At 39.5% G+C, this 27,725-nt stretch overlaps 1 protein-coding gene across 1 annotated transcript in view; it reads right to left on the bottom strand.

Moving 5' to 3' along the window:
- aldh1a3.L (aldehyde dehydrogenase 1 family member A3 L homeolog) overlaps positions 1-24,712 on the bottom strand; it is a 31,336-nt gene extending 6,624 nt beyond the window's left edge. Inside the window, 7 exon segments of the mRNA NM_001095605.1 lie at positions 2,318-2,431; positions 7,489-7,617; positions 9,099-9,160; positions 11,937-12,066; positions 12,809-12,949; positions 14,715-14,819; positions 24,510-24,712. Coding sequence (NP_001089074.1) covers positions 2,318-2,431; positions 7,489-7,617; positions 9,099-9,160; positions 11,937-12,066; positions 12,809-12,949; positions 14,715-14,819; positions 24,510-24,608 — 780 coding nt within the window. The 5' untranslated portion in view covers positions 24,609-24,712.
- Between the last annotated feature and the right edge of the window lie 3,013 nt (positions 24,713-27,725).

Raw genomic sequence — 27,725 nt, 5'->3', positions numbered from 1 at the left:
TTTCGAAATTGCCCTTTTCGACTTTTAGTAAATTTGCCCTTTAGTAAATGTGCCCCAGTGTGTCAATACCAAGAAAGATATGATGCAGTTCTTGGTTGGAGCACTAGATGGCAATGCTGACACACACCAAGACAAGAACTATCTGATACCTATGATGAAACTCTACAAATATGTTCTCTGGCTAGTAAATTCTCGCAATGCATACATTAAAAATGCAACATGTAGACTTTATCACTTTCGTTACAGTCCTGCATTATCTATATTTTCCAAGTGCATGCATGTCCATAAACAATAATATCCAATGTAATAATTCTTATCTAAATGCCTATTATCAGTGAACTGTGGAGTAATTTCATATGTCATAATCTAACTTGTTATGGTTACTATACAAACATTACTGAATTCTGTTTTTCATCTAAAAGCCTCAGGGATCATGAATCATGAAATCTATTCATGGGAAAAAATCCAATTGGTAAACTGAAACAAATATATCTAACATAAAGGTGGTGGGTTATATGTGCTAAGGATACCTATCAGACATACAAACAGCCTGTACCTAACTTGACATAGGACCACAGTTAAAATGTCTATTGGGAGAAATGTAAAGTTGGTACCAGGTCTAGTAACTCAAGGGAACCAACCAGAATCCAGCATTTGCTGGTTACCCTTGGAAAGCAAACAGTTGATTGCTATGTGACAATAGAGCAAACTTTTTCACTTATATTACATAACACAAATGTGTTTGGTCTATATCTCAACCAGGAGTTGGTAACTTATAAGCAAGTAGTTGCAAGCAATTACAGTTTAAGGGACTCATGGAGGACTTTTGACATCTACCAGACAGGTCTTATGGCCAAAGCTGCCAAATGATAACTGCGAAATGATGTGTCGTACACAGTGACACTGGAACTTGTACAGCAATAAGCCATAAAGTCAAGCCCAGATTTCCCGAGCGGGCGCCCCTAGGCCGCGAGATCTGATCAGCGCCGTGAGCGCACGCGCACCTGCGAGTAAGAGCCGGAAGATGTCGCTATTGAACAGGTCCCCATAATGCGGCTGGGCGGCATGCCACCCCTAATTTTTTGCCACCCTAGGCCTGGGCTTATGTGGCCTCAACACAACCTGCATAAAGTATTCATGCATGGTTTGGGTTCTGTTGTTTCAAGTTTTATTCACTTTTGACAAATGTACTGTAGGGACCCATAGGGTTAATTCCCCTCCGGTCAGAGCCTCATGGTGTAGAAACTCTGTTTGGGACTAACTACGGGGTTTCCTAAGGGGCAGAGCCCTTGTGTTGGTGCAGCATGGCCGATCCCAAAAGAAGTCACTAGGTGTCGCTGCTGCACCCTATAAAAGAAGATTTCCATGTGCTCACAGCCATTACTGCTGGAGGATTTCAGCTGTACTTCACTAAGGAGATGTGAGAGTGATTTCAGCTGCCACTATGTAGAGGCAGGAGGCCTCTGAGGCTGAGGTAGGCAACCCCATGCCTGGGAGCAAGACCAGGAGGGTCGGAAGCTCCGGATTTCCAAACTGAACTGTGTTATAGCGCTATAGGCACTGCTGGAAGCTCTAGCTCAGCACCGGATTTATCAAAGCTGCATTTGTTGGATAAAGATTCTCATCGCTGTGGATGCCTGTTTCCGCTCTGTGTGAGCCTGCAAGCTCTGTGTGTGAACCCTCGGGTGAGTCTGCCTGGGGGGAGTAGAGGAAAGGATCCAGCGGGGTTCTATGGTGTTCTACAGGCTTTTTGTGTGCATGCCAGGCGGGAGCCAGTACCTAACCAGAGGGAAAGGTATTTTGGGCTGCTAGCGCTGCCTGGGACCAAGTGTGCTCATTTGGGATAAGGGACTGAGACTTTGATCTGCCAATGAGTAGTGCGGGACTTTACCTGGCATGGAGGGCCAGGATGGGACTGGCACAGGATTCCCAGGGTAGTGGGTCATGCTAGTTAAATGCATATTGTGATGTGATTGTATTTTACTTCCCCTTTAAATCTGCACTTATATAAAGTTATTTGTTACACAGAATAAAGTGTGTGTGTGTTAAATGTTTCCTAATGGGGCCATCCGCAGGTGCATTCCCGGATCCCATTAGGTGAAGGCACTGCCATGAGAAGAATTCCCAGTACCTTCCACCTTGCAAAGGGAACTCAGGACCTGAGTTGGTAAGCATGGAACATACTTGGCACCAGGAGGGTGGCCAAGAGGGTGTTACAGTACTGTGTCCTGGCCACCTCCTTTGGTTGCTATGATGCCTCAACTCAATAAGTTCAACAATTTAAAGTTGGCTGCTACAGGCTGAAGACATAGCTTACCTCTGTGGATCCAGTGAATGCAACCTTATCAATGTCAGGGTGGTGGGAGATGGCAGATCCGGCTGTGGGTCCATATCCTGGTACTATATTGACTACTCCAGGAGGGAAGCCAGCCTGCAATAACAGACATAAACCTTTTTTTTCACACATTCCTGTTCTGTACATTTCACAGTGTGCATGATCTTAATGTGATTTCCCTAAAGTCTATATGTTAAAGGAGAACAAATACAAAAAATGTATATAGGAAAGATTATTGTACTTAAATAAGTCAAATGGAGTAGCCAGTCCAGCAGAGTAACAGCAGACAGAGCAGAGTGACTCTACTGTACTGTGTAGCCCCGTAGTGCTGTTTTGGTATTGGTAACATCACCAAATAAGTGCTCTATGTTACTGCTCTTAGTATGGCTCACTTTAACACACTAAGGGGCACATTTATCAAAGGTCAAGATGAATTTTCGAATTGAAAATACTCTAATTTCAAGATATTTTTTGTGTACTTTGACTAGGGAATAGTCCCAATTCGATTCGAATTTGAAAATAATTTGAAAATTCAAAATTTATCATGTACTGTCTCTTTAAAAGTTCGACTTCGACCATTCACCATCTAAAACCTGCAGAATTGCTGTTTTAGCCTATGGGGACCTCCTAGAACCCATTTGGAGTCAAGTTTTTTTGGGGAAAAACTTCAAATCTATTTTGAGCAAATGCTCTATTCCTTCAATTCGTATGATTCAAATTCGGCCTAATACGGACCTATTCGATTGAAAACTGACCTATTCAGCTGGGAAAAAAAACTTAGACTTCATTTCGGTTGGTCTTTTTGAATTTGAATTTAGAAGTTTTTCAAATTCGACCCTTGATAAATATGCCCCTAAGTGTATCTACTTGGGGTACCATAGGAGAGCACAGTACAACCAAAAGCTTCTGGTTTATTATTTCCCTGTATACAGGTATGGGAACTGTTATCCAGAATGCTCGGGACCTAGGGTTTTCAGACAAGGGATCTTTCGATAATTTGGATCTACATACCTTAAGGGGCATATTTATCAAAGGTCGAAGTTCAAGTTAAAAGAACTTCGAACTTCGAATTCAAAAAGACCAACCGAATGGTGGTCGAAGTTTTTTGGGTCGAACTGGGCGTACTTCGAATCGTACAAATCAAAGTAGCGCTACTTCAATTCGAAGTTTTTTTAACTTCGACCTTCGATCTCCCAAACTCCCCCAATTGCCTCCATACAGGTTCTAGGAGGTCCCCCGTAGGCTAAAACAGTACTTCGGCAGCTTTTAGGTGGTGAATGGTCGAAGTCGAAGTTTTAAAGAGACAGTAATTCAAAAAAATTTGACCTTCGAATTTTGATGTTTTTTCAACTTTCGAATCGAAGTATGACTAATCCCTAGTCAAAGTACACAAAAAATAGCCTTGAAATTCGACGTTTTTCACTTCAAAACTTAACCTCGACCTTTGATAAATCTGCCCCTTAAGTCTACTAAAAATCATTTCAACATTAATTAAACCCAATAGGATTCTTTTGCTAAAATAAGAATTCATCATATCATATTTGGGATCAGTTCAAGGTAATGTTTTATTATTAAAAAGAAAATATGTTTTACATTTTTAAATATTTGATTAAAATGCAGTCTATGGGAGATGACCTTCCCATAATTCAGAGCTTTCTGGATAACTGGTTTCCAGATAACAGATCCTATACCTGTCTTGCATAAACAAAAGAAAACAAGGATCCCCAAGCATTTAAATACTTTCTATGAGGGTATGGGAAAGAAAAGAAATACGGCTATAAAAGTCAGGGGCGATCTGCCAATGAGGCGAGCTGAGGCGCTCGCCTCAGGCGGCATCGCCAGCTAGGTTTCCAGGGGCGGCAAAAAGCCGCTCCTGGTGCCTTTAAGAGCCGAATTTCCGGTTTTTGAACCGGAAATTCGGCTTTACTAGGGCGAGAGAGCGCAATTGCGCTCTCCGCACTAGCGTTGCTGCCTCCCCCCCGGAAATCGAATCGGGCTGGGGGGGCGGCATTACTGGAGCCGCCTCAGGCGGCAATACATACAGAAACGGCGCTGATAAAAGTAGATGGTCCATATTATAGGACAAAAAGAACATCAAAATTAAAGGAAAGAATCTTAAACAATCTTAAGGGTACAAATATCCTATTTGTAGTTAAGAGTTTAAATTTGCTTTATCGATCTATAAATATACAGTTAAATATGTTGACATAACACACCGAGCCTTATTTGCTTGATATTTATATTTTTTAATAGCAGTGGGAGAAAAGCAACAATGGCTCTGACAAGGAAAACACACACTCACTTCTCAGTAAACATTTCAGAATACTTGTCTAACTGTAGTATGTATAACTTAAAGGGATACTGTCATGGGAAAAAATGTTTTTTCCAAAATGGATCAGTTAATAGTGCTGCTCCAGCAGAATTCTGCACTGAAATCCATTTCTCAAAAGAGCAAACAGATTTTTTTATATTCAATTTTGAAATTTGACATGGGGCTAGACATTTTGTCAATTTCCCAGCTGCCCCAAGTCATGTGACTTGTGCTCTGATAAACTTCAATCACTCTTTACTGCTGTACTGCAAGGTGGAGTGATATCACCCCCCTCCCTTTCCCCCCCGCATTAGCCAAACAAAAGAACAATGGGAAGGTAACCAGATAACAACTCCCTAACACAAGATAACAGCTGCCTGGTAGATCTAAGTACAGCACTCAATAGTAAAAACCCATGTCCCACTGAGACACATTCAGTTACATTGAGAAGTAAAAACAGCAGCCTGCCAGAAAGCATTTCTCTCCTAAAGTGCAGGCACAAGTCACATGACATGGGGCAGCTGGGAAATTGACAAAATGTCTAGCCCCATGTCAGATTTCAAAATTGAATATAAAAAAATCTATTTGCTCTTTTGAGAAATGGATTTCAGTGCAGAATTCTGCTGGAGCAGCACTATTAACTGATTCATTTTGGAAATTTTTTTTTTTCCCATGACAGTATCCCTTTAAAAAAGACAGCATTTGAAGAAAGAATTTCTTACACATGGAAATTGTTTTACACTGAGCTTTTATGGAATTAAATGCATTCTAGCATTCCATATTGAAAATGCACCCAACAGAGCATGGACTTACCTTCTACAGATTGGCTAGTACAAGGCTGCTATAACACCCATGAGAACCTATGTCTGCATATAGGCACTATATTATATAGTGAATAAAGTACCCCCTCTTGTAAAATATAAGGATATTATAAGTTACCGAGGAGTTTCATGACCATATAAAAACACGAGGCCGAAGGCCGAGTGTTTTTATACAGGTCATGGAACTCCGAGGTAACTTATAATATCCTCATATTTTACAATTGGGGGTACTTTATTTATTATAATACACAAATTTTAGTGAGTCATGTGACAGAAATTACATCACTACTCACCGTTTATAACTGATGACATCACTACTCACCGTTTATAAGGATATAATTTACAGGATATTCATGGCTTTTGTGTATTATATTATATTATAGCATGTTTCAAAAGAATGTAAAAACAGCATAAGTGATAACGGATGTTATGCTTCTCCAAAACTGGAAGGATGAGGACTGGGTATCCAAAACGTATACAGTAGAATGGATTGTATTTATGAAATGACTAAACACGATGAGCAGGAACTTGGAATATTGTTAAACTAGAATAGAGTGTATATATAGTGAAAAGTAAAGAGAAGATCATTCATTCTGCTAAAAATTGAAGTCCACCTTCAGTAAGAGAAAGATCCCAAATACAAGGCCGAATTGACAATGGAATGCCTGAAAACAAGAGAGTGAATGTCCTACAATGACCCACTCAGCCCTTATCTCAAACCAGCAGACCTAGAGCTAATCTGCCTGGAAGAATGGATCAAAATCACTCCTAAATAGCGACTTTTATTGAACTTGTCTTTAAAAATGTTTATTTTGCTGCTCATCCCAGAAAGGCTGCCAGTTTTCCACTGTTTAGAATGGATCGCTGCCCAAAACTGCCCATAATTTGCAAAGTTGAATATCAGAAAAAAATGAAGTAGCTGTCTAGATTACATTGAAGCAGACATATTTCCCTTTAATATGAAACATATCTTTTAGTAGGGATGCACCGAATCCAGGATTCGGTTCGGGATTCAGCCAAGATTCTGCCTTTTTGAGCCGGATTCGGATTCGGTTGAATCCTTGTGCCTGGCCGAACCTGAATTTGCATATGCAAATTGTGGGGAGGGCGGGATTTCACGTGACTTTTTGTTACAAAACAAGGAAGCAAAACAATTTTTTTCCACTTTTTCCTTTCCCGCCCCTAATTTGCATATGCAACTAGGATTCAGATTTGGTTCGGTATTCGGCCGAATCTTCCAAGATGGATTTGGCCGAATCCAAAATAGTGGATTCGGTGCATCCCTTTCTTTTAGTAGTGGTATTTAATACTGAATATTCATATTTTCTGGGGGAGTATGTGTTCAGCATATCCTAACGATATCACCCTTTAATTGCTTTCAGTGTCGACGTGGCACCCATGCTGATTCCCATGTTATAGCAACTCAGAAAGAACCTTCTAAGCAATATCAGTGATCAAAATCAAGATTTAAAAAAATGAATTCTTGTTTTATCAATCTAAGCACATGGCCAGGTAGTTGTCTTTATTAAAAAACTAAACAAAAAATATGCTGTTACTCTTACAGCTCTATAAAGGCTGCAAGCACCTCCGTGGCAATCTGTGGGTTCTTGCTAATAACAGAGGGGCTGCTGTAAGTTGCCATAGACTATAGTCACTATTTATTGGGCTGGGGGGCGGCTATTTGGGCATCTGTGTGATTGAAAAGTCAGGGCCTATTTTGAATCTCAGTCCAGACCTGGCTACAAGCAGCCTTTCTCTGCAACTTAAATACAGAACACCTTTACTAGAGCAAGCAATACCAAATAGGGTCAAGTTGTGAGACCTAGTTGCTCCATACCTTTCCCACATCACCATATTTCCTTAGCTGTTGATCCGGTGCCCTTGCAGTAACACACCAAGCATACAGTACCTATTCAGACGTAGATAAAGTGCCTCTCAGCCTTAACTGTGCTGAATGCATTGTGAACACAGAAGTGGTTAGTGTAGTTCCTGTAACAGCCTGTTTGGGCAACTAGCCTTACCTCTTTGATTAACGATCCAATGTAGAGAGATGTGAGGGGAGTCTGTTCAGCTGGTTTAATGACTAAAGTGTTGCCACAGCACAGAGCAGGGCCCATCTTCCAGATAAGCATGAGCAGAGGAAAGTTCCACTGGAACAAAAGTGACATTCTTAGCTACTCCAATACATAAATAAATCTTGGTTTAGTAAAATAACCAAAGTATCACATTTTCATTTCAACCAAAAATTGCTACAAACCTACAATTTACCGAGTGCTAAGTATAATAGCTTAACCCACAGCCCATAAAATCCTGATCTAACACTGTAAATTTCCATTCAGTTAAAAAGTTATTTTTAGTGTTGTTTCCTTGGTTTCAACCAGACTAACCAGGCTACGATTCCAGTCAGGATCCAATGTCATTTCTCAACCATTAATGGCTTTGTGGTCCCATATTTTTTGCTTGTCTGCTTGATGCTGCAAGGGCCAGCAATATATATAATTTAATAGCAATGGAATGGCTACTGCTGTAAATTTTAAAGGTGTGTGTGTGTGTGTTTAGGCGAAATAAAGAAAAACTTTTTATTTAACTCAACGTTTCGTTTTCGAGTATACAAACATGCCAGTAAATTTTAAAAGATATACTGTATATATATGGATATATATATATATATATATATATATATATATATATATATATATATATATATATATATGGATATATATATATATATATATATATATATGGATTTGCTGCATCCTTAATATATATATATATATATATATATATATATATATATATATATATATATATATATATATATATATATATATATATATATATAGTGAAAAAGGATTGCGGCACTCACAGGGTTTTAGTGAAAAAACAAAAAATGTTTTATTATTAAGCCTCAACGTTTTGATCCCCCACAGGGATCTTCTCCTGACGAAGATCCCTGTGGGGGATCGAAACGTTGAGGCTTAATAATAAAACATTTTTTGTTTTTTCACTAAAACCCTGTGAGTGCCGCAATCCTTTTTCACTGCTTATTTCCCATGCTGGCACCCAGGTATTCATTTTGTCTACGGAGTGCACAATTCCTTTGGTTATATATATATATATATATATATATATATATATATATATATATATATATATATATATATATATATATATATATATATATATATATATATATATATATATATACATACAGTATATATATATTAGGGATTCAGGGATCCAGGATTCGGTTCCGGATTCGGCCAGGATCCTGCCTTTTTTTAGCGGGATTCAGATTCGGCAGAATTCTTCTGCCCGGCTAAACCGATTCCGAATCCTAACTTGCATATGCAAATTAGGGGCAGAAGGGGAAATCGCTTGACTCTTTGTCACAAAACAAGGAAGCAAAAAAATATTTCCCCTTCCCACCCCAAATGAGGATTCAGATTCGGTTCGATATTCGCCCGAATCTTTCGCGAATGATTCGGTGGTTCGGCCGAATCGAAAATAGAGGATTCAGTGCATCCCTAATATATATATATATATATATATATATATATATATATATATATATATATATAAAAATACACAGTGATATCATTACACATGGCTTGTTACTGCTAATACTTACAGGTGTAATTGCCCCACATACTCCAATGGGTTCATGCACAGTGAAGCACAGGAAGCTGTCGTCTGAAACAGAATGAAAAAGGAATGACAGTTACCATGTAAATAAAATGTACCAAGCGATACAAATGTCAAAGTTAAATTACATGTGTTACACAGTATCTGTTGACTTGGTTATAAGGATCCTTTAACCAAAAAGATATACAGGTATGGGATCTGTTATCCAGAAATCCATTACTCAGAAAGCTCTGAATTATGGAAAGGCCATCTCCCATAGACTCTATTTTATCCAAATAATGCAAATTTTAAAAATTGATTTCCTTTTTCTCTGTAATAATAAAACAGTACCTTGTACATGGTCCGAACTAAGATATAATTAATCCTTATTGGAAGCAAAAGCAGCCCAATGGGTTCATTTAATATTCAAATAATTTTCTAGTAGACATTTGGTGGGACATTCACTAAGATTCATTGTTGCACCAGCGTCCACTTTGCCGCACTTCGCCAGGCGTATGTTCGCCAGCGCTACGCAAATTCACTAAAATCCGAAATTGCGCTCAGGGGAAGTGTAAGGTTGCGAAGTTGCACTAGCGTTAATTCTCCAAGCAAAGCAAAGTTACGCTAGCGATGGTTAATTTGCATACAGCGCCAAATTCAAGTTACAATGGAGATATATGTAGCAGAACTACACAAGCCTGGGAAACCTTCAAAACAGCAAATAAAATCTTTATTTTGCCCTACACATGTGCCCACTGTATAGTTAAGGTGCCATGAGTTAGGAAATGTAGGGGGGAAGGAGGGGAGCCCCAAAAAAAATTTCAATCTTTTTCAGCCTATCACCCATAAAAAATGAAAAAACGCCAGCGTTTTTTGGGACTTGGAAAAGTTTTTAACTTTTTTTGAAGCAATCCCTATCTACTCTATTGCACTTCGCCTGGTCTGAGGTGGCGAAGGAAGTCTGGCGTAAAAGGTAGCGTTCAGAATAATTTGCGCGTCAGTGAATTTGCATAGTTACGTCCATTGCGCAAATTCGCCAGGCGCAAGGGTGTGAAGTAACACTAGCGAATTTACACCAGCGTCCGTTAGTGAATCGGTGAATTAACGAAAATGCGATACGCTGGCGAATTCACGCTAGCGTTAGGCGCTTCGTCGTTTAGTGAATTTGCCCCTTAGGGTGTGAAGATCCAAATTACAGAAAGATCCATTATCCGGAAAACCCAAGGTCCCAAGCATTCTGGATAAAAATATACATTTATCCCTGGGCAATGCAGCCCTCTAGTAATTCATCTGCTGCTGCTGTCCTAGCAAAGAGAGGGTTTCAATTAAGCATGTCTCATACTACTCATATGTGTACATCATATCTATTTTGGAGGATTGTATATATCTCCTTTGGAGGTGAATAATATCCCTACTAAACCTGTTTTGTGGGCTACATACAGTATTTCATGGACTTAACATTTTGTAGCTTAGCCCTCACTATACTAGTTCCACTCACAGAATTATAACCCTGTTGGATCTTTCATAATCATGCAGAATTTCTGATCTTGCACAGATAACATAAGTCTGTATGAAAGCTGTACTATAAAACATTACAATCTTGATGTGATTCGACATAAAGCATGTAGCTACAAAGTTGCCAGTTCAAGCTTCACGTTCCAGTAAATCGTTTTTAAAGCAAGCAGAAAAATAATTATAATTCTCAGAAAGTATATTTTTTATATTTTTTATTTTTTATTAGTTATTCAGCTTAACACAGAGTTTTGGGGTAGATTCCAGTACTGTTTAGATAAGCTCTCCCTAGTTCCTGAACCCCAATTAGGTAAGACCTGAGAAGTTAAATGAGACAGGCAGAAACTGTGTTTAGTGGGCCTGGAACAATGTTTATAAAAAGTGACCAACCGGTAACTGAAGGCTCCTTTCCCAGAGGCTACTATTGCCTTCTTCCTACTATCCCACAGCCCCTCCCCAGAGACTATTATCCTCACTGCTATTGTAGGCACCGTCTCTCCCTATCCCTCTCTTATACAGCATTATTGCACTATGTGAGAAATGCTTACAGTTTTGTGTTGACTGAGGCATCCATTAAACCAACACATATGAAGAAAATTAATGTTCTTAACCTTTGGGAACATGGTCCTAATCTCTACCTACAACACATGCTATCCCACAGCCACAGTCTCTTCCCAGAGACTATTATCCCACTGCTACTATAGGCACAATCTCTCCCTACTATACCTGCTAACCGACAGCCACAGTCCCTTCCCAGAGATTATTATCCCCACTGCTACTATAGGCACCATCTCTCCCTACTATACCTGCTATCCTACAGTAACAGTCCCTTCCCAGAGTCTGTTATGCCCACTGTTACTGTAGGCACCATCTCTCCCTACTATACCTGCTATCCCACAGCCACAGTCCCTTCCCAGAGTCTGTTATCCCCACTGCTACTATAGGGATTTTTATTAAAATAAATTCTTACAATAAAGAAACAAACCAGCAGCCTTTTTGATAGTAAAGTAGACATTGAGCACCCTCATATAAAGAGCACGCCGGGAGGTTTTACCAAGATCCTCTATTCCGATATCCCATCTCCTCAAATGCTTCAGCGCAAGGACAAAGTATGATGGAAGATGACTATGTTGTACCCGCACCTGTTTCACCCTATTGCCCAGTAATCATTTACCTACAAAAGGGAATACCCAGGCCCTGACACTGCTTTCCAGAACATCAGTTCTTTGACCCAGATGCCCAAAGTTAACCTTTAGGAAGATGGTCCACTGCTACTATAGGCACCTTCTCACTGATCATCTAACTATTTATTGAAAGACAGATGTGCCCTTACCTACAGGAATTGTCTTGCCCTGTATTTTGTCAGTCCAGCCAGCAAAGTAACGCAAGGTCCGTATGCAACCCTCCAAGTCTATAAGAAAGGCATGCAGGAAGGGTTTCCCAGTGTCCATTGATTCCAGAGTCTGTAACAATAAAATGGGACAATGAGAAGGTGGGCACAGACATCATTACAAATACATGACTGCAGAAACTGAATTAGGCATAGGCATAGGCATTTGCAGGGCTTCCTCTTGAAAAAGTGTTTATCTTGAAACACCGGGGAACCCTTCTTTCCTCTTCACAAATTTTTATCCTCAAAAACCCTTCTTTTCTAAGACAAGCATACCTTATTCGGCTAATGTTTGAAAATCTCAATTTGTTCTATTGAGTTTTGGGTATAGGTAAACTTTTAATGCAATGTATTCTATAAAAGGATTTTGTGTCACTGCAGATTTTCTGCAAGAGACAGGCACTCAGAAAATTGTTATGTATACTGTTGGGATTTGGTGTGCTTTCTATAATATCACATGAATATGACTTTACAATGCTGTACGGCTCTTGAAATGTAACTGTCCATTCTTTTGGAGTGAATGTCATTTGTCATCCATTAGAAATTCACCAGCAGGAAAGCTTAAGCAGATAGAGTGCTAGTTCTAACAGACTGGGTTGGGGATAAAAATAATCATATGGCACAATGAACCGATTCCACCCCCCCCCCCCCAAGGAAGTAGATTATCTTGGTTTCTTTTTAGCTTACACGGAGATCATGTTCCAAAGCTAAATAAGACCTATTTAATGATTTCTAAGTAAGCCAGCTTGGTGCATCTAACTGTAGAAACCCAAGAGGAAAATGAGTAATTGCAGAGGCCAGTAAGTGTCCCTTACAGCCAACAGAACTCTATCCCTTTCCAGGAGGTCTCCCAGTTTGTGCAGCAGTCTCCCTCGGCCATTGGCATCCAACCGTCTCCACGCAGAGCCCCTCTGAAATGCAGCACGAGCAGCTTCAACAGCCTTGTCAACATCTGCCTGTGAGACACAGATAACTCCAGTTTACAATACTGTTGCCTATATTAATATCCATGTGTCAGGTAAAAGACTTATTGTTATTTACTTTCTATAATTGACAACATACTGGCCAATGAGACTTCTCTATCATTTTATACTTGGCCTTAAAGGAACAGTAACACCAAAAAATGTAAGTGTTTTAAAGTAATGAAAATATAATGTACTGTTGCCCTGCACTGGTAAAACTGATCTGTTTTCTTCAGAAACACTACTATAGTTCATATAAACAAGCTGCTGAGTAGCAATGGCGGAAATTGAAAAACGGTTATATGGCACAGGATAAATAATGGATAACAGATAGCATTATGTTCTACAGAGCTTATCTGCTATCTGCTGTGTAACCTGAGCCTTTTCTCCTTTGAATGGCTGCCCCCATGGCTACACAGCAGCTTATTTATATAAACAATAGTAGTGTTTCTGAAGCAAACACAGCAGTTTTACTAGTGCAGGGCAACATTGTATTATATTTTTATTACTTTAAAACAATTTAATTTTTTGATGTTACTGGTCTTTTAAGGTGGCCATAGACGCACAGATAATATCTTACGAAACTAATTTTTCTACGATATTCAGTGCGTGTATGGTGGGAAAAGAGCCAAGCGATGTCGGCAGAACACTTGGGGGCATATTTATCAAGGGTCGAATTTCGAATTTGAAAAACGTCGAAATTCGAATTCGAAGACCAACCAAAATGAACTCGAAGGTTTTTTTGGCCGAATAGGTCCGTATTTTTTTTTTTTAAAGATGTTTATTTCTGGTTTTAAAACACACAACAAAACAGACACATACAAGGCTGTGCACCGAGACATCATTACATGTACAGATCAGTATCAAAGCATATGTAAATCAGGCAAAAAGAAACCTATCCACTATTGTGGTGATTCCGGGAGTGAGATACCGGGATTGGCATCAACCCAGGAAGCCCAAATTTTATCAAACTTTGTGGGTGAACCTCTGGCAATGTAGGTCAATTTAATAAGTGGTAGTGTGTTATTTATCAATTCCCGCCACTGTTTAATATTGGGAGGGTATGGAGAATAGGTCCGTATTTGGCCGTATTCGAATTGTACGAATCGAAGGAATAGTGTATTCGCTCGAATTAGATTCAACATTTTTCCCAACAAAAAAAAAAACACTTTGATTTTTCAAAGTCTACCAATTGACTCCAAATAGGTTCTAGGAGATCCCCCATAGGCTAAAACAGCCTATTCTTTCCACCTTTCAAATGGGGGGTCACTGACCCCATCTAAAAACAAATCCTCTGTAAGGCTTCACATTTATTGTTATTTCTACTTTTTACTTACTTTCTATTCAGGTCCTCTCCTATTCATATTCCAGTCTCTTATTCAAATCAATGCATGACTAAGGTCATTTGGACCCTAGCAGATTGCTGAAATTGCAAACTAGAGAGCTGCTGAATAAAAAACCAAATGACTCAAAAAAACTAAAATCTAAAAAAAATAATAATAAAATAATAAAAAATTAAAACCAATTGCAAATAGTCTCAGAATATCACTCACTACCTCATACAAAAAAAAATTAAATGTGGACAGCTTTAAGTCTGGCTCAAGTTCTACTCTTTACAAACAGAAAATAAAAATAAGAAAACAATAATATTGCAGAACTGACCCACTTTTGAGCCAAAGCCACTCACAGGTTTTCACATGTTGATTTTAAATAGTAAATCAATGCTTTGGCATGTTCATTGCAACCACAAAGCACTCACCTTATCTGCTTCTTCCACTTCACACATCTTCTTTCCCGTTGCTGGGTTAAATACGGCAAAAGTGCGGCCACTTATTGACTTATGCCACTCATTGTTGATGAATATCTGGAAGGTGTTATAAAGGAGATATAAATTAGCAATATATCTTTTATTCCCAATGAATGGGATGTTTCTTTTTAAAGAAATATATGAAGACTTTGGTTGTGTGGCACAGCCATCTTCATACATATACATACCTGACAACATTTGAAAAATAGAAAGAGGGACAAAAAGATCTGCAACATTTTTTAACCATGTCCATTTTATGGCCACACCCCCTGAAAACATGGCAGGTTATGGAAAGTCTGAACACATTTCTGGGGGTTTTATGTGTTACTACAGTTTTGCTAATGAAGGTGAAGGCTTATATTACATAGTTAAATAGTCACAAATGTATCCAAGTGCAGGTACTGAGTATTCAGGGCTCTCTGCCAAAAAGCCTCTTGTTTAATTAAGTTTTAGAAACTTTGTATCTTTTTTCTGGCATCAGTGCAAGAGATCAAAGAGAAACTCATGACATTTCAGTAAGAAACCAGGAGGTATGCATGTAGCAAACCTCTACATTTCCAAACTCCTGTGAATTCTAAATACTCATGCCCAGTGCACTGATGTTAGCATGTATTCATACTGTTGGATTTCCAGATCTTCAGATCCATATTCATATGAAATTCAGTGCAATTTCTATTGCAATTTGTTGAGGGGATTTGCCCATAGGTTGGGGTGGTTGCGAGAGATAAAAGTGCTAAAAAGCTTTAAAAATTTCAAATCAACCTTAAAAGAAAACAAAGACAACTTTGAGGACAGTCCTCAATCTATACACCCCTTGGCTGAGGTTAGGGCTGTGGTAGACTCTACATTGTCCAGAACTGCCCCTTCCACTTCCATTCTCTGACAACAGCCTGACTGAAACCAGGGAGAAGAGGGTTTCCTGTATCTTAAAAATCAAACAAGGCCCTGCTTTTTACAAGGAACAGAAACAAACATAAAAACAATTTCCCTTTGAGTTTCACAGTAAAGGGCATAAAAAAGAAATACAAAACTAGACATAGTAACACAACTATGGTGCATACTTTCTAAGTGTCCTTATAGAACCTATGTGTACCCCAAACTTTAAGGGGCAGATTCATTAAGGGTCGAATTTCGAAGTTAAAAATACTTCGAAATTCGACCCTCGAATTGAAATCCTTCGACTTCGAATATCGAAGTCGAAGGATTTAGCGCTAAACGTTCGTTCGATCGATCGAAGGAATCGAACGATTCGAAGGATTTTAATCCAACGATCGAAGGAAAATCCTTCGATCAAAAAAAGGTTAGCAAACCTATGGGGACCTTCCCCATAGGCTAACATTGACTTCGGTAGGTTTTATCTGCCGAAGTAGGGGGTCGAAGTTTTTTTTAAAGGGAAAGTACTTCGACTATCGAATGGTCGAATAGTCGAACGATTTTTCGTTCGATTCGTTCGATTTCGTTCGTATTCGAACTAATTTAACCAATTCGATGGTCGAAGTACCCAAAAAATACTTCGAAATTCGAATTTTTTTCATTCGAATCCTTCACTCGAGCTTAGTGAATCGGCCCCCAAAAGTAAGGTGTCATTGCAAAATATTTTAAGACCCCTCAAGTCCTTAGGTCATATTTACTCTAAGATTTTTCTGTGCAGCATAATAACTGTAGTCCTGTATGGTTGGGTGTACTATTGTAGGCATGCATCAGGCCATACTCTAACCTCCTTTGTTTTGCCATGTTTTAGGTAAGTAAATTCAGTACCCCCCCCCCCTGTTTGTCAAGGGTGCACCTGTTGAGCTTGGGATCTTGCTTTTGATTCCACTATTTCCTAATAATACCTGGGTGCTAAAATCTTCAGATGCCCATTTCAAAGGTTGGGGAACTGTTAACTGAAATTCATTGCTTAGTAAATAAAACAGATACAATTGAAACACCCAGTACTAAGAGAATTACAATGCACAAATAAATTACAATGGGACCATATAACTTCTCTTCTGAAGTCAGTGGTTAATGATGATGCCTTTCAGGGCTGGTATCTTGGCTTCCAATCTAACCAGATCATTATCTGTAAGGAGCTGGTGCTTACATGGGTTTCTGTTGGGTACTTTAGCTTCCTCTAACATTCCAAAAATAATCTGGCAGGTTAAATGGCTCATGATAAAACTGACAGTAATGTGTGTGAACGTGATGGGGACTTTTCATTGTGGCAGGGACTGATATGAATGATGTATCATCTCTGTTAAGCACTGTGGAATATGAATATGTGGAACATATTTGCTTGTCACACCTCAATTCCACATTCCTTAGTTCTTATCCACCTGCCACAGCCAAAGCTGCTTTAGGGCCCATCTGTGGGATGCAGTGACTTGCATACATGGGAGTGTTTATTATTACTGCTGAGCACCACAGTCATTGCCCTTTGTTCCATATGCATTAAGGGTTTCCTTGCAAACTTCCTTGCTTTAGCTTCCACCTTACTAGTTCACAGACAGAAACCCATGATCATTACAAATTTCTTGGCCCAATGTTTTCACCAATCACAGCAAAATATACCCACAGCAAACTGCTCCTGGGCATTAGCCACTCCCAGGCCTTTCATAAGTGCATATCTTGCTTTATGGTCTTTCTGATGTCTTTGTTCAAGGAATGATTTCATAACAACATTTAAAAGACAATTTGTTCTTACTGACATCTGGACCCGCTTAAGTCCCCACACATTATTTATGTACACAATAAGAATCCATAGAAGGTAATACAATGAGCAGAACACAAAGAAAAGAAAGGCATATTGGATTAATCAGGTATATAAAGAGACATACTTTTGTCTAGAGTAGAATGTATTGTTACGTCTTTTTAAGGGCTGCTGCATACTTGCATGTAATGTCTTATACAGCTTTATTGCACTACATGAGAAATGCATACAGTTTTGTGTTGACTGAGGCATACATTAAGCCAACACATATGAAGAAAATTAATGTTCTTAACCTTTGGGAACTTCTACAACACCTGCTATCCCACAGCCACAGTCACTTTCCAGAGACTATTATCCCCACTACTTCTATAGGCATCATCTCTCCCTACTATACCTGCTATCCCAAAGCCACGGTTCCTTCCCAGAGACTATTATTTGACTGTTACTATAGGCACTATTTCTCCCTACTATACCTGCTATCCCACAGCCACAGTCCCTTCCCAGAGACTATTATCCCCCAGAGACTATTATCTCCACTGCTACTATAGGCACTATTTCTTCCTAGTAAGGGCTAGTCCACACGAGGCGATGCGCTTTTCAACAGTCGCCTGAAAAAGCCTGGCGAGGCATTTTCAGGCGACTGTTGAAAAGTGCATCTCCTCGTGTGGTTAGCACAGGCGTTTTTACATAGGCGCCCATACAAAACTGTCGCCTGCGCCGGTCGCGGCGACTGTCGCGGCGCTTTGTCGCCGCGACCGCAAACGCGTCGCTATCTCCCCGTGTGGAATAGCCCTTAACCTGCTATCCCACAGCCACAGTCCCTTCCCAGAGACTATTATCCCACTGCTACTATAGGCACCATCTCTCCCTACAATACCTGCTATCCCACAACCACCGACAATTTGCTCTTACTGATATCTGGACCAACTTAAGTCCCTGAGCATTATTTATGAACACAATAACAATCCATACAAGGTAATACAATGAGCAGAATACAAAGAAATTGTATCTTCCATAAATTGCTACAAAAAATATAATTTCACTCTACCATGAAATTAACCTCTTGCAGTTAAAAAATTATAGAAAGTCTGGGCACATTTCCTACTACTCTGAGCAGAATACTCCCAGGTCATTAAATCCCAACATTCATTTATTAATATACACAACATGTAGAAAATGCAAATAAGACTGAACAGCTGGAAAGCAATCAGACCCTTGGCTCACAGTGCCGGCCATAAATCAAAAATTAAGCTGTAAATTCTGTTAGTTTTAGAAATAAAGAGGTTAAATAAATTATCCATAAATCCTGTTTTGTAAAAACAAGATACATTCCTTGTAAGTTACCGCCCTATACTGATGCTGCTGCATTACTTCCAGACAATAACTATGGATTCAAATTCTAGAAATAGGTGCAGATCGCTTCCAACCCAGGAGCAATGAATGCCAGTCATGCCCACCTGTCATCCCTTTGAGATTTTTCAGGGATAACCTATATTTATACATCCTGCAGGGAACGAGTCAAGAACTGTTCTTTATAGGTTAGGTGCAATAGATCATATGAACCATAATAAATACATTTCTAAATATGCATTATATGTAAGGGCATTTCTCATTTATACACTGGAGCATCATTAATTATGCCACGCAAACTGTGCACTGCTCAGGGATGTGTCTGTCACTGTAGTGATGGGTGAATCCGACCCTTAACTCTTTGCCAAAAATTCTCAAAACGAGGAAAATATACCAAATGCATTTTTTACCCATTGGCGTCTTTTTCGCTGCGAAACCTGGAAAAAGTTATCCAAGTTAACAGAAAACATAGCAAAAGGCAAGCAGTATGATCAGCACAAGCCCTATTCATTCAGCTTATGTTAAAAATAGGTGTATATTGTCCCTTTAAGGTTCTCCAAATTACAGGAGAAAAAACTCAAATCGCTCGAATTATTCGTCATGCAGGCTATTTACATCTTTAAATGGTTCGATGGACCTCTGCCATTGACTCCTACATGACCTTGACTGGTTTTAGATGGTGTATTTTAGGATTCCAGCTATTTCCAGGGTCGGGTATAATAAAATCTCGAAAAATGCAATTTTATTACAAAAAAAAAATCGAAAATGTGAGTTTTGACTCAAAGATTCGAATTGTTGTGGAAAGCACAACTTGAACCTTAATAAATAACTCCTTAAGTGTGTGTGGATAAGAGAGAGTTTTAAGCAACATGGTAAGCTAATGTTAATGGCACAGCAAAATGTGGGCTATTTTTTGTACATTTCATCATTTATTTTACATAAAATCAGGGGTGTCCAAACTACGGGCCACGGGCCAAATGCGGGCCGCGATCCATTTTTAATTGGCCCGCAGCAAATTCCAAAAGTATACCAGAATATGGCCCGCACACAGGGTCGGACTGGCCTGCCGGGACACCGGGTAATAAACTGGTGGGCCCCGGCATTGGTGGGCCCTTGGCCCTCTAATTACATTGGTGGCGCAGTGCATCCTGTGCCAGAGTCAGCCTCTACATCCTGCGTGAGCACCAGTGGGTACCTGTGATGGGGGACCTGGTCACATGGCAGTTGGCTGTAACTTGCGGCATGCGCTGCGTCTGCATGTAGGGTTTGATTGCCCAGCACCCGTGACTCCTCTTCCTCTTCTTTGCTTGCATGCACGCGCACGCTCAGCACAGCGCAGCAGGGAGCAGCGATGGCTCTGAGACGGCAGCTTTTAAATATGATCAACATTTTGTTGCTTCCTGGCAGCCATCTTCCAAGTGCTGCCTGGACAGGAGGGATGTAGGGCTTGTGCTTTTTCTATTATTTTTATAATATAAATACAACAAATTCCATGTCTCACAAGAGACAAATTATTCACCCTACATGTTAAATTGTTATCATTCCTAAATTCAAGCCGCTTCCATGCCATGTTTTTAAATATATTGCACAGGGGGGTATTTCTCTCCTGAGATATGTCAAAAAGTCAGTTGGTCCAAAGTGTCAGGCTCTGAAAGCTAATATTTAGTAGTGGTCTTGTCCACTGATCAGACAGTTTTTTGGAATGTGGTCACCTCTTACTGTAAACTTACATTATATATTCAGACATATCTTACACCTACGTGGGCAATCTTTGGAGATACAGCGAAAGTGTCAAAGGTAGATAAGAAATTAGCAAACATTATGGCGGCGGTTGGTAGGAAAGCTATATTACAGTGCTGGATATCAAATCTACCTCCCACACTGGAAATTATGTTTACAAGACTCGATTATGCTTTCCGTATGGATTGGCTGGAAGCCACTCTTAGTAGAGAACGCAGAGTTACATCCCTTTTTGCTACTTGGGGAAAATACATACAAACACTATCCCTTGTTAGACAACGAGAAATTGTGTGTTTTTCGATTTACTTGGTACATGGCTGAAGTGAACTAGCAGGGAGAAACCCTTTAGGGGGAACCTCAGCACACGAGAATACTCATTAATGCCCTGATATTCTTCTATATGAAACAACTTTTGGAGGAATGGTGTGGGGCTCCAGGATGGGAGGGGAGAGAAAGTGTTCATGGTCCAATATTTAAAGTAATGTTTAATCCACACTTCTGATCACTGGATGGTCGAGGAATATATGGACCCATTGTAACTCATATTTGTGGTTTTATATTTAATTGTATTGGCATGTTTCATTCTGTCTGTTAACGTGTTTCTGTTTGCTGCAAATAATAAAGACATTTTATAAATAAATATTTTTACCCAATAGGCTGTTTTTGCTTCCACTAAGGATTAATTATATCATAGTTGGGATCAAGTACAAGGTACTGTTTTATTATTACAGAGAAAAAGGAAATCATTTTTAAAAATTTGGACAATTTGGATAAATTGGAGTCTATGGGAGATGGCCATTCCGTAATTTGGAGCTTTCTGGATAACGGATCCTATACCTGTACTAAAGAAGAAAATGAAACCATTTTCACTTTCTGACTTTCTGTAAATTCCTAATTCTTCCAAGCAGAAGAGACAGTCCACAGATATTCCACAGATATTAAGCTGCTCCTTGTCTTTGTGTATTAAGCTGCTCCTTGTCTTTTGCTCAAATGTTTTTCTTAGTCAGTACTCACCTGTGTGAAGTGCTGTATTAATCATAGCAAATTATGAAGTCCTAAAATATATGGGGCATTTGCATATGACAGATATGGAGACTGAGTATTCAGATTTTTCGTGGAAAGACAAGCAGCTCTGGATCAGCAAAAATATGGTAGATCTGTATAATTAGGTGTTATAGGGCTACATAAATAGTTATTATAGGGCTGCATTGTGTTGTACCTGATACACTGCAGAGAATTCATTATTTCTGCAGAACATCTATCTTTGCACCTGAACCTGAGCATCACCTTTTTTCAATTCCAATTTTTTCCGAGAGCTTTTTTTAAGGGGAAGTATAATAGGGGGAGTATTATTAACAACACCTAGAAACAGCAGGTTAAAAGGCAAGTCTGTATGGAATGCTTAGCATCTAGAGTTTTCTAGAGTTTTTCTGTAATTTATCCTTTAATTAAACAAAACTTTAAATGTTCAAATGACAGGATTTTTAGCAAGCAATCCCTCATTGCTTTTTTAATCATCTGCTAAAAATGAAGAATTGCTTGTGTAAATAGTTGTCTATCGGATATGGCAATTGGTTTCCGTATAATACCTTCCATACCTGTACCAAGCACTGTTTTGTACTAGGCAATTCGAAAGTTGGAAGCATTTAAGGAATATAATCCAGATTATTTTCAGGCCTCACAAGCAGTGATTCTGTATGCGTTTGCCATGCACTAGTAATTAATCTCAATTACAAAATCTTCAGAATTCAGATAGTTGGCTATATGAGTTTATATACTTTTCTCAGTTCATTCATATGTTACTGAATATATACTTCAATCTAAATCACCGGTGTCCAAACTTTTTGCAATGAGGGCCAGATTTGGTGAGGTGAAAATTAAGCGCTTCACTTAATAAACATATCATGCAACCTTTTACTATGTACCATAGTCACATTCTTTCTGTGCTCTTGCAACACTTAGCTAGAGCTGCCCAACTTTGTTAATGTATGGCTGCTTTTCCTCTACGCCATATATTATGCAGCTTCATCAAGAATATATATATATATATATCTGTCCCTGGTACTGCTCCCCAGCATCCAGATGCCCCTGTGTAAAGTAAACAAGTGTGTTGCTTTCAGAAACACTGAAGGCAGCATTGGGAATCATTCGGCTCATTGAAGTTGGGCACTTAAGGACACCGGCTATCTCAAAGGCATACATTATACTTGCCAGATCTTTCAAATGAGAAAATCCAACTATGTTCACCAAGTAGTGTTTGAGATGACTTGTTCTTTTTAGGGAAATTAGTCACAGCATGGCAGGTTTTTTCCCTTCTGGCAAGTTACCCATTTGATATTATCCTATTATTGTCACTAATTACCGTACATACCAAACTGTAATTTACTGCTATGTAGTACCCTATACTGTGTCTAAAAATATGGGTTAATTATCACGTAATGGCCATGTCTCTCTGAGCTCAGTACTTAGTCAGTGCATGGACTGTGCTCATATCTATTCATATGATCAAAAACAGTGCTGTATAGAATATAGAGGGGGAGAATATAAAAAAAGTGGAACTGAGATCAATTCTTTTTTTGCCTTTTTCAAAAGAGATGTTGACACACGGTATGAATAAAGATATGTTTAGTAAGGAATGTGGCTATACATGCTTTACTAAATATATCTTTTGTTTTTTCAAAATAAAATATCCCATTGTTGCATATATATGTGTGTGTGAGTAGCACACGTCTAACATATCAATCTATTTATCTATCTCTATATAAACATTTATTGTAAGATCACCTCCTTATGCTCTACAGTTAAAATATTTGTCAGTGTAGGTCCTCCATGATAGCCACTAGTCATTCTATCTGTCTATCTATCTATCTGTCTATCTATCATCTATCTATCCTTCTAATCCATCCATCTAATAATCTATCTATCAATCTCTCTCTCTAATCTATCTATCTATCTATCTATCCTATACTATCTATATATTCTATCTATCTATCTATCTATCTATCTATCCTATACTATCTATGTATTCCTATCTATCTATCTATCTATCTATCTATCTATCTATCTATCTATCTATCCTATACTATCCATGTATTCTATCTATCTATCTATCTATCTATATATCTATCTATCTATTATCTGTCTGTCTATCTATCTATCTATCATCTATCTGTCTATCTATCTATCTATCTATCTATCTATCTATCTATCTATCTATCCTATCCATGTATTCTATCTATCTATCTATCTATCCTATACTATCTATGTATTCCTATCTATCTATCTATCTATCTATCTATCTATCTATCTATCTATCTATCATCAATCTATCTATCCTATACTATCCAAGTATTCTATCTATCTCTCTATCTATCTATCTATCTATCTATCTATCTATCTATCTATCTATCTATCTATCTATTATCTGTCTGTCTATCTATATATCATATATCTATCATCTATGAATCAATCTATCCATGTATTCTATCTATCTATCTATCTATCTATCTATCTATCTATCTATCTATCTATCTATCTATCCTATACTATACTATCCAAGTATTCTATCTATCTATCTATCTATCTATCTATCTATCTATCTATCTATCCTATACTATCCATGTATTCTGTCTGTCTGTCTATCTATCTATCTATCTATCTATCTATCATCTATGAATCTATCTATCTATCTATCTATCTATACAGTGCTACGCAATATGTTGGCGCTATATAAATACCTGTTAATAAAATAATAAAATCCTATACTATCCATGTATTCTATCTATCTATCTATCTATCTATCTATCTATCTATCTATCTATGAATCTATCTATCATCTATGAATCTATCTATATATCCTATACTATCCATGTATTCTGTCTATCTATCTATCTATCTATCTATCTATCTATCTATCTATGTATGAAACACATGAATAGTGAAATCGCTGCGCTGTGCAGTTACAATACCTGTCGGTGCTGAATGTCCAGGTTAGTAGCAGGTTTAGGGAGCATTGGGGGCTTCTTATCCGGCTGCCCGTTCTCTATAGCCCCGTTAGTGGTTGTCATGTTGATAGAGGCGCTGTTGTTCTAATTCAGTGCTGTCCCTGCGCAATAGAAGCGCTACTCTGCCTCCAGCAAATCTCTCGCCTTGTTCGGGGGTTTCCCTGACTGGACTGACAGCGCTGCGCTTCTGCCTTTTAATAAGTCACATGAGTGTCAGTGTTGGCGGGGAGGCGCTGATTGGCTGCTCAGGGGGATCCCCCCACACGCTCACTTACACTCACACACACCCACTCTCTCTCTCTCACATGTAGGGTGAAATCATCTACGTTTCGTAGGGTGCGACCTCCTAAAAATGAGAACATTCTAAATGGCCCCTCTAGTCTAAGTTGTGTGCACGCGCACAAAGGTTTTTAGAGCAACAGCAGCAGCAGCAGCAGCAGGTTAGCAGCACACAGAGCGCGCACTGAGATAAGTTAAACAAAAACCGCTACAAGTTTGCTGTGAAACCCAGCGTTCTGGCTACTTGACGGATGGATGGTCAGCCACCACCTTGCCAGCATGCCCATTGGTGATGTAATCTGCCAATTAACCAGGGCTAGCGCAGCACATCCAATTGAGAACTTTGTGGGCGGTGCATCAGGGTGGGCGGGAGTCAGGCTGCAAATTCGCTTCAGATGCACAAGTCTGTCAGAGAATAATACCGAGCCCTCGATGCAAACAAGTATTACTCACAGGATCCTACTCTTCCAGTTTGTCACCAACAAGAGCTACGTATGCTTGTTGTAGTACATTTGCACCCTGTCAGTTTTATTACATTTCATAATCATAAGCACACAACTCGTCCCTGGTCTCTAAAGTCAAAGTGGCATAACAAAAACCCCAATTACAGTCGTGTGTCTTCCTGAGACAAGGTCCAAAACTGTATTGCAATAAGGGCAGATAATCACCTGTTTGCCTATAATACATGTTCACATTAAGTTCACTTCATTTCCTCTTATTATACATTTAATACCAATTTGAAATCCCTACAAGAGCAGCCAATCAGTGGCGTAACTACCAGGGGTGCAAAGGGTGCAATCGTACCCGGGGCCGCACCCCCTTGGGGCCCACTGGAGCCATGATAACAGTTATTGTGGGAGGCTGGGCAGGGGAGATTTTGCAGCATGCATGCCAACAGCACAATTCATAGGGGGTAGGGCCTGATGGGGTCCCGGGTGCCCATCCTGTACCAGGGCCCGCTGTCCTCCCAGCAAATTATTTTTCAGGCCCCCAAAATGTAGAGAGGTTGACCTGTTTTACCAATATAATAAAATGCCTCCCTGTTCCAAACTCTGACTTACAATATCACATATTGATTTACAGCTGTGCCCACGCAATAGTCACGTTTGTGATCATTATTTGTAATAAAGGCAGAACAAGCAAAGACAAACTAATAATTGCCATATGCTATACAACTGTATTTATTAATAAACAGCAAATATGTGCTTGGTTTAAAGATATTTATTTATTTGTCTATATATATTTTTGCTGTTAGAAGGAATGATAGTTTAGTCACTGATTTCATATAGCACGTGTGGTCAGGGTTCTTTGTTTAATACTTGATCACACAAGTTTTACGCCATGTTGCACACACATTTAAATGCTGGGCTGAAAAGTTGCACACAATAATTTTATTGCGCACACAGCCAGTGAAAAATTAGAGGGGACATTGTTTATGAGATTCCCCCCAATAATCTCCTAAACAGCTGACAGCCACAAATGCGCCACAGACACTGGAAATGTGGATATTTGATGGGGTTAAAGAGGGTGTAAACATTTTTTTCTAATAAAAAAAATATTTAACTCTAAGCAACTAAATCAGATTTTAACATGGAAATTCGGCTCTACTAGTGCAGTGAGCGCAATAGCCCCCCCCCCCAGACCCGCTCAGATGGTAAAAGTTGAAAGTGTTGAGCAGCCCCTGAAACACTGCTGCTTATTCTAGAGACTATTATCCCCACCCCACTGTTACTATAGACAACATTTCTCCCTACTTTACCTGCTCTCCCACAGCCACAGTCCCTTTCCAGAGACTATTATCCACACTACTACTATAGGCATCATCTCTCCCTACTATACCTGCTAACACACATCCACAGACCACAATCCCTTCCCAGAGGCTATTATCCCCACTGCTACTATAGGCATCATCCCTCCATACTATACCTGCTATCCCACAGCCACAGTCTCTTCCCAGAGACTATTATCCCACTGTTACTGTAGGCACCATTTCTCCCTACTATACCTGCTATCCCACAGCCACAGTCTCTTCCCAGAGACTATTATCCCACTGTTACTGTAGGCAACATCTCTCCCTACTATACCTGCTATCCCACAGTCACACTCCCTTCCCAGAGACTATTATCCCACTGCTACTATAGGCACCATCTCTCCCTACTATACCTGCGATCCCACAGCCACAGTCCCTTCCCAGAGACTATTATCCCCACTGTTACTATAGGCACCATCTCTTCCTACTATACCTGCTATCCCAAAGCCACATTCCCTTCTTATTGACTATTATCCCCACTGCTACTATAGGCACCATCTCTTCCTACTATACCTGCTATCCCAAAGCTACATTCCCTTCCAACAGACTATTAGCCCACTGTTACTGTAGGCACCATCTCTACCTACTAAACCTGATATCCCACAGCCACAGTCTCTCCCCAGAGACTGTTATCCCACTGCTACTATAGGCACCATTTCCAGGTTGAAAAAATGGAAATTCGGCTCTTAGTTACCAGGAACAGCATTTTTGCAACCAGAGGGGCACTGCTGCCTGAGGCAAGCTTCTCAACTCGCCTCATTGGCGGAGCTCCCCTGCAATCTAGGAGTGAATGTGATAAATTATTACATTTTCTTTTACTCTTTCTACCTACAGCCAGTGGCGTAACTACCGGGGGAGCAGGGGGTGCGATTGGGCCAGGGCTCGCACCCCCTCAGGGCCCCCCGGCAGCTTGCGCGCCACTGACTCCGGCAGCAGAAAATGGCATACGGAGGGGGGCGGGGGCCTTTAGTTACGTTACTGCCTACAGCTGCTGCTCTGTGGGACCGCACTATGTACTATGCCCAGAGCAATGGACCTTGCTTGTACGCTGCTAAAGACAGCTGTACATATTGTCTTCATAGCGTTTCTAT

The sequence above is a fragment of the Xenopus laevis genome, chromosome 3L (genome assembly GCF_017654675.1).
Source record: "Xenopus laevis strain J_2021 chromosome 3L, Xenopus_laevis_v10.1, whole genome shotgun sequence".
Taxonomy (NCBI): Eukaryota; Metazoa; Chordata; class Amphibia; order Anura; family Pipidae; genus Xenopus; species Xenopus laevis.
The sequence above is the reverse complement of the archived record's forward strand: the minus strand, read 5'-3'. Positions and strand labels throughout refer to the sequence as shown.